The 10,060-nt window shown below is 40.2% G+C and overlaps 1 protein-coding gene across 1 annotated transcript; it reads left to right on the top strand.

Annotated features, from left to right (window-relative positions):
* Nucleotides 1-288: 288 nt before the first annotated feature.
* On the top strand, nt 289-7,107 carry MPHOSPH6 (M-phase phosphoprotein 6). The gene is made up of 5 exons (XM_026042345.1): nt 289-358; nt 3,494-3,606; nt 5,156-5,246; nt 6,055-6,152; nt 6,610-7,107. The coding sequence occupies exons 1-5, from the start codon at nt 308-310 to the stop codon at nt 6,749-6,751; spliced, it is 495 nt and encodes a 164-aa protein (XP_025898130.1). The 5' UTR covers nt 289-307; the 3' UTR covers nt 6,752-7,107.
* Nucleotides 7,108-10,060: the final 2,953 nt, after the last annotated feature.

The following is a 10,060-nucleotide window of genomic DNA, read 5'->3' as shown; positions in this document are numbered from 1 at the left end:
TCCAAACTACCCGACACCAACGGCCGCGATTTGGGGCCAATTAAGCTGCTTTTTTAATAATAATTTCCAATTCGGTCGTTTCCCAGTTTTAACCAGAGGACCGAGGTTGCAATTCCCCCCGCTGAAGCAAATCCCGGCGCTTAATTTTTTAAAAAACTGAATCTCCGGGGCAGCTGCGGGGCTCGGGGCCGCCCCGCGCGGGCAGGGCGCAGCCGCGGCGCCCTCCCCTCGCTCCCGCCTCCTCCTGCCGCGGCGGCGCTACGCGAGGGCGGGGATCGGCCGCGGCCTGCGGGGCGCAGCGGCCGCCATGGCCGCCGAGGTGAAGGCCAAGCTCTCCAAGAACCTGCTGCGCATGAAGGTGGGGCGGCCTGCAGGGCACGGCGTGGGGACGGGGCGGCGGGGAAGGAGGCGGCCGGGCCGAGCGGAGCGGAGTGGAGAGGCGGCCGGAGCGGGGCTCCCGCCGCGTGGTTACGCTTCTCCCTCCTTGTTCGTGATTACTACAGCGTTAGTGCTGCATTCCAGGGAGATCTTTTGTCTAAGGCTTCTTCGTACTTTTTTTTTTTTTTTTTTTTTGTATTTTTAATATTTATTTCTATTAGTTTCTTTTTTTTTTTAACACTTATATTTGTTTTCATTGACTCTGGAGCCCTCGCGAGGGTCGAGGTGCAGCCAGCCCCCCATGTGCCCTGTTCACGTGGAGACACGGAGCAGGCCTGAGGTGCTGCTCATGGCCCTCACCTTCTGCACGGCGACCAGAAGTTGCCTCTTCTGTTATTGCCATTACTATTTTTAATATTAATTAAGTATTTATGGGCAGCTGGGCTGCTGTATACTGCTAAAACACCCCCACCCCAACCCCAGCTCTATTTTTCTTTTTTTCCACTTTGTTTGTGGCCATAGTGCCTGTTTTTCTCAAGACACCGGGGCAGAGGCATTTGGCTGGCGCAGCTCGACCTGTCGCATAAGGTGGACTCTGCTGTAGAGCGGTGGAATATTTACCACATCTGGCAGATTTCGCGCACAAAAGGCTAAAATTTGTGCACAGGCTCCAAACACAAAGTTCCGATCGTCCAAAGTGTGGATATTGTGCTTCACTAGCCAGCAGCGCGTGGCAGAGCAGGGCTCCATTAACCTGGATTGCAGCATTACTGCTGCTAACGTAATGCTTTCTTTATAAGTGAAATTTCTGTTACTGGTTTTGCAAATTTATTAGCTCTTGGGAGGCTGGGGAAGCCAGTTTCAGGTGCCTGCCTTGGAAGGCTCTGGAGAACAAGCATTGAGTACCGTGCCATGACATCTGCTGGGTTAGTCCCAGCAGAAAAGCTGAGTAGATCTTGGAAGGATCACACATACCTCATATTGTGCATCTTCCTTCTGCAGATCTTGTTTAGCAGCATTTTATTTTATTGCTTGATAGCTGTAGGGGTAAGAGGAGCGAGCCCAGATCCATGGACCCAGAGGTGCGTGGTCAGGGGCAGGGCTGCCAAAGCCCTGGCATTAATTGCCACAATCCACACATTCCCTCTTGGTGTCCAAGTGTGGCTCCTGCTTTTAATTCTTGCACCATTTCATCCAGGTGCCATTATTTGCGTAAATGATCCAAAAAACAACTCTGCTAATGACTTGCATATTCTGTGTCTGCCACAATTGGCTTTTTTTTTTTTTTTTTTTTAATTCATTCATGCATGTTTACATTTTAGATAAATATGATCACTTTTTTTTTAATCTGGTTGTTCCCTGTGGTAATGCTTAGGAACATAATCTTTAAAATGTAATGTAAAATGATTATTTAATTGGATGCTTGTAACAAAATTCCTCCTATTCAGGCTTCTGACTGGCTAACCAATTTCCATGAGCAATATGGTTTTCCACATGATAGATTCCCTCAATTTCCTCAGGTAGATACTGTAATTTTAATTGGAAAGCTCTGACACATTTTGGGACGACTCAGAAAACAAAAGTCAATTTTTCTTTCATTAACTTGTACACGTGGATGCAAATAGAAATATAAATGGGAAAGAAGACACTAGCACTGTATTGGCTTTTCCTTCAGGATTTCATGTTTCATTTTGCTGTGTATGAGGGAGGCATTTAGGGACCCGTTGGGCTTTATCCCCATGCCAAGTCTATTCTAGCTGGGACCCAAAGCTCATCTGAGTCTCTGCTAATGTTCCAGATACAGATGTGCCCCACTGGCTTGTTATTTGTCAGCCTGCAGGTTTATCTAAGCCTGGAGTGGTGCTGAAATAAGTGAGAGGGGTAGAATTAGTTCATATGAAATTCTTCTGCAGTGTTGCACAGGTGCTTTGATGGCCACCTAGCAATTTTTGAATGGGAATGTATGTCAGATTTACTGATAGAATAGCCTCTTGCTGGGAGCTGTATTGGGATAAATGCATACCCCTGGCAGATAAGGTGATTCAGAGGCTTTTTGTAGGCTCAAAGGGAGGTCCTGGCTCCCAGGGATGTGAGAATGTAAGGGTTATTACTGTAAAGTTGTGAAGAGTTCTCACTCTAGCATGTTTGGTGAAACAGGTTAACACCACTGATGCTTAAATTGGCAGTCAGCTCAGGCAATTGAGCGGATACAAATGGAAATATACGGGATATTTCTAATATCTCTGATCCGTAGGTTGCTTCCTCAGCAATCTGTTGTGGGTCAGGACGGATGCTGTCATCTACTCCCAGCTGGGAAAGAGGGAAAGAGGTTCCTGCTCCTCGCTGCCTGTTCCCAACCTCTGCCCAAGGCCATAGCCAAGGGAGCAGCTCTGACGAATGTCCTTATATTGGGCAAAATGAGCTGTCTTGCCCTAAACTGTTTCTATTTTAAACTCAACTATTCTGCATACTTTTCCTGACGTGGTGCATCTGGATTGGTGGGTCACTGAGGAGAATTTAGTTCGAGTAGCAGCGTCCTTTTGCACAGCTTCATGCTAAGGGCTGCTCCTTTCCATAGCCTTTACCTACCCTTTTCACTTTCAGATGCGCGTTGTTACAGTCTTTTGCATTAACCTGTCTGTAAAATAAATACTGAACTTTTAGAAAACATGAAAGAACAGATGTTTCCGAAAGGCTTCAGCCTAGAACATCACAACATCCATTTGTATGCATGGTGTTTGTTTCTAATACTAAATTTTCTCCAACCCCTGCTGAAATACAAGAAGAATTTTTGCAAAGTTGAGGGTTTGTGGGATGTAACAATTCAGAACCATCAAAAATAACCAGGGCATGACTCTTTCTTTGCATCTAAGGATAGATGTGGCTGACTGCTAACATGGTATAGATAGCTGTAGATCAGCAGCTGTTTATTTTTACACTGTCTATTGCTCTAGTTCAGACAAAATCCAGAGAAAAACAAAACACAAAAAGCATTTACTTGTTATATCAACTGTTAAATATTACTTATGGGTAATTGTTGTCAGGAACATATTCAGGAATGAATGTGCTGTAGAAAAAAAAAACTGTAACTGTTTGCTTATGTCTGTCTTTTTAGTTCATGCAAAGGAGCTTGGATTCACAAACTAAAAAACAGCTAGAAGAGGAAGAAAAGAAGATAATTAGTGAAGAACATTGGTATCTTGATTTACCAGATCTTAAGGAAAAAGAGTAAGCTTGTTCACTTTGATAATTCTTGTCATTGTATTGCTGGGGAGTGGGAATAGATTTTTTTTTTTCTATAGAAGAAGTTTCAGGAAGCTATTTCGTTAATACCCAATCAGCACAAGCATTGTTACGACAGGCTGGTGTTTCAGCTTTGTATTTTAAAGGACATTCTCAAGGTTGCCTAGTCCAGTTTGACCCACTTTCATTTCTTGTGTGTTTTGTTTTCTTTCACTCTGTTTCTTCTAGATGCATGCAAATAGTTTCTTTCAGGGACCAATTTAGTGCTGTTTTTTCTCTTCATTTGAAGAAAAATAAAGAGTAGTTTGAAACCTTGTGTTAGAAGGTTGAGTTCCATTCACATTATTTAGTCTCTTCTGGGTAATTCTCTCTTCTGGAGTCAAGCTCACTTCAAATCCTGTTTTTGAAGTAGGAGAAAGAATAGGCAAAGCAGAAAATAAAGGAAATCTGAGTTAGTAATGAAGCAAATGCCCATTCCTGCTATTTAGAATGGTGCTGACTACTTTGAAAATACCTAGATTTTTATCCTGTCAAAGGCAGACAAAAATTCCATTGAAGGAGAATATATATAATTTTCAAGCAGCTGGGATCTGGGAAATTAACTGTTGCTGAATAAGATAATTATTTTCCATGACTTCAGTAGATATGACAGCAAGTTACCTGAGCTTCAGTTGCAGCCAGGAGAGTTCCAGTTGGATCTTGGGGCTTTTTTTCTGACAATAAGGCTAGTGAAGCACTGGAAAAAATGCCCAGGGAGATTATGGAGTCATCATCATTGGAAGTCTTTTGAGAGCAGGTTTGACGACAGACCTCTGCTCCTCATGGTGGGTGTTCAGCTGATCCTGCCTAGAGGCAGGAGAATGAACTTGATGATCTCTTCACTTTTATTATTCTGTGGTTTTAGGAGTTCATTTTACATGGGAGGTGAAAAGTTGAGGGAGGGATGCACCTGTGTGAGAGCACGAGCAGGATGGAGCAATTCAAGGAAGTACTTTTATCTAAAGTGTATTATGAACGTGTCAGGGTCATGCTTCTTTCGTTGCTCTGTGCTCATTAAAAGAGGAAAAAAGAAGGGGAAAAGGGGAAATCTTTCTCAAATGTATAGAGAATTACAGTGTTTTATATCCTGACAGACTCAACTAATGCCAGGTCTAACATCACAATGAAAAATTAATTAGAAGCTTTTGCTGGTAGACTAATGCCACCTGGAGAGTGATATTTATGTGGTATTTTTATTCTGGCAAAAGCATTAATGTAGGTGGAACAGCAGAGAGTGCTTTTGTCAGGAGAGTTAATTTTGCTTGTGGAACTGGCACAGCTCTCCTGGCAAAAAGTATTCCTTTGCGCTCCAAGCTCCTTGTGCTGAAAGATTTATCAGAGCAATTAAGCTTCAGACACTAGTTGATGGTATAAAATGTGCCGTGGTTTTGTTTGTTTGTGTGGGGGGAAGACAGCAAATGCTTTTTGCATTTGTTTAATTTGATTATATGAAAATGCACTGTTTGACAAATGCTGGTTTTGTGCTTTCATGCAGGAGCTTTATAATAGAAGAGAGGAGCTTTATGCCGTGTGAGGATCTGCTTTATGGCAGGATGTCCTTTAAAGGATTCAATCCGGAAATTGAGGTACTGTTTTAAATGCTCTGTTTTGAGGTTGTCCCACATTAGAATTGAAACTCTTGGGGATGTGGATTTTAATGCTGGCACTGCCTGCTGTTTGCCACTCACAGCACCTTCTATAAATTCTCCCACGTGCTTCAAACTGGGAGAACTATGATTCGAAGGAAACGTTGATGATCAATGCGGCCTCTGATAAATAGAAGCTTTTCATCTCCTTGTGTTGATGGCCAGTAATTGCATGGCTCCTGCAGGTTTTCCCTCCCTGGGGTGAGGAAACTGTCCCACATGCTGCTCATCAAAACAACAGACCAAGCTTGCTTCTTTACCACCTGCCATTTAATTTAGAGCCCAATCCTTTGAGCATTCAGCCCTGTTTATTCAGCACTTAGTTCTCTAAGTGAGGACTTGAAGTTTCGAAGTTTGAATTCTTCTGGGCAGGAAAGTCTTCAGTTTCTTTCTGGTGTGATTCCTGCTGATGGCAGTATATTAAAATAGAAATAAAAGTGTTGCCACTGAACTGAAGCAAGAGTTGAAGTACAAAGCCTGAGAGGTATGAAAAAGGTTGTGCAAGGTGATTTACTGGAAAATTCTTCCGGTTATGTTGAACTTGTTCTCACTCTGACTTGGCATTTTGCTGCTTCCTGATTTGTTTTTTGTAGCACTGTGCTCTAGCCTGCATGCAATGCAGCAAATGGGGGGGAAACTGTATTAAAATTGCTTCCACCTTTTATTAGTTTCTTCTACCAGTGAATTTCAACATAGCTGACATTATGTGCGAATTACATATTCAAGGTATTTCTTACTTCATTTTCAGAAGTTAATGGTACAAATGAACTCTAAGTCCAAGAAAGAAGAAATCGAAGTGGATGATAAAATGGAGGCTGATGTGTCAGATGAAGAGATGGCCAGAAGGTAAGTTGTATTTTGTGACACAGTCAGTATTGGTCAGAAAGATGGTATTTTACTGCATTGTGTGTGTGCAGGGGGAAATTCCTCCAGAACAAAACAAGCAAACACACCTTTGACTTTGATGTGTCATAAAACTGTTTTTTTCTAAAAATTCTACTGTGTGTTCAGTGGAATCTGGGGGTCTGTCATAAAAAGAATTTATAGTTCATTTCATCCCTTTGGTACCCATGTATTCCACACAAAATTTGTCAGCAGTCCAGATTGCCAGTTGACCAAAACTGCCAGAACAAATAATATATAGCAATATATAGTGTTGTACTTACACTCTCATGTGAGGAAGGCTTCTCTGACTTCTTTTTTTTAACTCTAATTAAACTGTTGGTTAAATTTCTGATTTGTTGCAATGAGGTTTTCTTTGGTCTCTACTGAAAGCTGTCATTTTTTAAAATTTTCATTACAGATATGAAACATTAGTGGGAACAATAGGGAAGAAATTCTTGAAAAAGAGAGACCAGCGTGTGCTCCAAGATGAAGATGAAGATGAGAATAGTGACACAAGACCTAGCAAAGCTAAGAAAATGTTCTTAAAACCCCAGGATTAATGTGAACTGCACAACTGGAGTTAATAGAAACGTTATCTACCAAATACAGTACCATGAACTGGAGATTGTTTGGATTTTTTACTATGTAATGTAAAGGGTAGGTTTGTAAATCTGAGTCTGTTCTCATTGAAATTTCTGCCATCCACACACAAAAACATTTTTCAAAGTGGATGTGTTTGCAATGGATGTCATACATCCTTTCCTCTCAGAGCAATTCTAGTGGGTATGGGGCATTAAGCCCAGTGGCCATTTTAAATGCTGCATATGAATAGGATGAATGTTATATACCACTGAGAGCAACAGTATTTACATTTTATAATCATATCTGGAAAAAGTGGAGTAAAAGATTACCTCTGTACCATCCAGAAAGACAGATCAGCTTTTACTGACTTTTTTTATGCAGTGAAAAGCTTTGCACTCATCAAAATGGGAAAAAAAAAAAACTTTTTTTTTAATTTTTAACCATCCTAAAAGGGACCTGGGAAGAGAAGAGAGAAATAAAGTCCTTTTTGTTGAATTTATTTTTATAAAGCTTGTTTAAAAATAGGGGGGGGTTGTAGTAAAACTTTTTTTCCTAGAGCAAGACAGACATTGGGCAACATTTACAGTTTGACACTTGAGCAGATTGTGAGTCTTAATTTCTGTCTTCCAAAAGAAATTTGCTAATCTTGTCTTCTTTTCCAGCCAAAAAATTCCAATCTTATAATTATCTAGGTCTTGTCATAGAAGCATAATAACTGCTTCAGAAACATGTTTGAAAGCTGAATAAAAACTGCTTCTTTGTGGTTAATTATTGTGAGTTGGCTAATTTAATGTAAAATATCATGCTTAATAAGATATAAGAATTTTAGCTGTTCTCTATATCCAAGCCTTCAACAAGAAATAGTGCTTTTTATTATTTCATTTCTTCACTAAGATGTCCGAATTACTCATCCTTCATGTTGGCTTTCTGAAGAAAGAAGAATTTTCTATGTCAAAGCAGGTAGTGGCCATTCCATCCTCAACATAAGAGGTGACTTAGTGAAGCAAGACATGAAGCTCAGTTAATTATATAAAGAAAGGTTGTGTGTCTGTAGTTTGCATGTATGATATATGAGCTATAAGCCATATATCAAAAGCACCTAATTGGATATTCAAGATGGATCATGGGTGGAAATGAAATATATTTCTAACCTAGTAAGGGAACCTCAAACAGGTGGAAAATTTGTGATTCATGATCTGAAATAGTTTTTCGGAGCTAATTAAAGGCCACTGGTTCAATTACTTAAAACCTGACCATATATTATCACTAGCTGAAAAGAAGTTAATGATCACAAGGCATTTTTCATCCTATGGATGATGTGACCAGAGCTAAGAAATGATTTATTGTTGGTCATCACTAGAAAAACTCAGAATATATCCCATTATTCTTTTATACTTATTACGCAGAAAATGATGTATGTGAATACATTTCTTCACTAGAGAGGGCATTTCTGAATAGTTGTGCTAGATAGTTGGGGATGGGGAAAGAAGAGTGTCCCAGAGAACCACAAGCTTCCACGAGATGTCACTGCAATTGCATTTCCCTGAAAGACAGGGAATTTGGCACCACTTCACTGACATTATGTAAAGGAGTTTTGGAGGGATAATTTTATTCATTGTTTGTGGCGAAAACGAACTGTGAATTCCTTTGTGGAGGCTCTACACAGAGAACTGTTTTACATTGCAATGTTCTTTTCAAGTCTAATGTGGTAACTTCATGTTCATCATGAACTTCATGCCCCCTTATATCTCCAACCATATAAGTACATGCATACACGTGTGTATATGTATATTTATATACATGATGTATTTTAAGTCTGGCTCTTGTTTCCTGGAAGAAGCATGCAAGGTAAGAAGACAGAAACATTCATCCATATAAAATCTGTACTGTAACCAGGCTACTAGTGTAGCAGAGAAATATTTATAATTCAAGCCTTAACTCAAGCTTTCTTGGCTCTGATGTAGTCTAAAACGCTATTTTCATGGGCAACGTCCTAAACTGTAGAATTATAAGTTCTGTATAGCCATGTTTCAAAATCAAAAGTATTTCTTCCTTGAGAATAGAAGTGAATTGGACTAAGCAGTAAGCGTTTTTACTAAAGAAATTAACTGCTTTGAGGATTTATTGGCTAAGGTTAAGTATCTGACAGCAGAAGTGGTTGTGCCTGGTGTACTACTGTACCTGTTACACTGAACAAAGGAAGATGTGTGTTGTAGTCACTGTAGTTCACAGTGTTACAGGTAAGCGTGTCTCTTGTCAGGAGAAATGTTCCTCTTTTTGACAGGCACAATTTTCTTGTTGTTCTTGTAACTGCTAGTGTTGGGAATATGCAAATATTGAACAACTTGATCGTTCTTGTTGATTGTTCTTGTTATTTCCATTCATCTTCGTTTGAGATCTTAAAAACCACAGGAGCGAAGTCCAACTGAAGTGAGCCAACCTCTATCCTCCCTTTAGTAATGCATAAGCTGATTAAACTTTGATTCTATTAGTGGGGGAGAAATGTGCAGTAGTACCATGGAGTTTGAACCGTGTTTCTTTTGCTGTCTGTTTCCTAATAAGATACTCATTATACAATTTAACAATTTGTTTAACAAAAACAAATGAGAGCTGATGGCTCTCATTTTCCACTGGGCATTGCCTGTGCGGTTGTGTTTGTAATGGGCAGTTACTGTGGGATTATGCAAAGCCATCAATAGGATCTGAGCATCCATTTCCTATTAAAACTAATGCAATTTAATCCAGAATTCAGATTGAAAAGGAAATTGTCTTCTGTTTTAATTAGAATAGCAAGCTTTTAAATTGCATTTGGAATTACGAAAGTCCTGGGTCAGGGGTTCAAATTGTTTGTTTTTCTCCATTTGAATAACAGTCTGCAACTAAAACTGCACAATAGTTCAGGATCTCATTAAACATTTCTTGGAGAGAGATGTGATGAGAGGCTGTGATGCCTCTTTTATTTATTTGCTTATTTTTACATCATTTCTGTCTCTACCTTTGAGGCTTTTGGGGCCCAGCATTCACACCTTAACACCTTTTGCTTTCATCAGCTTCTGGGGAGGGTTGGCTGAACTGTGAAACTTGCTCAGCTGTACGGGTTGGCGTTCCTTCCTTTGGTCTCATGCTGCACAGTGAAGGACGTGGTTATATTTGTCATGTCTCAAGGAAAATCTCTTTCAGAAAGTGATTATGAAAGATTGAATTAGAGGAGCATTGAAACTTGAATCATCTTCAGCCCTCTAGGTCTTTAGTAAGAGCTGAAGAGCTTAGTAAGAAGGTGGTGTCTG

Source organism: Nothoprocta perdicaria, unplaced genomic scaffold (assembly GCF_003342845.1).
Source record: "Nothoprocta perdicaria isolate Ctin4 unplaced genomic scaffold, notPer1 scaffold_30, whole genome shotgun sequence".
In the NCBI taxonomy this organism is placed as follows: domain Eukaryota; kingdom Metazoa; phylum Chordata; class Aves; order Tinamiformes; family Tinamidae; genus Nothoprocta; species Nothoprocta perdicaria.
Note: the sequence above shows the minus strand (reverse complement) of the source record. Positions and strands in the feature narration are given on the sequence as shown.

Excerpts from the sequence above, each read along its gene's own strand:
- MPHOSPH6 (XM_026042345.1), top strand. The coding sequence starts at position 308 with ATGGCCGCCGAGGTGAAGGCCAAGCTCTCCAAGAACCTGCTGCGCATG. Across the intron at positions 359-3,493 it reads AGAACCTGCTGCGCATGAAG|TTCATGCAAAGGAGCTTGGA; the intron begins GTGGGGCGGCCT and ends CTGTCTTTTTAG. Across the intron at positions 3,607-5,155 it reads CCAGATCTTAAGGAAAAAGA|GAGCTTTATAATAGAAGAGA; the intron begins GTAAGCTTGTTC and ends GCTTTCATGCAG.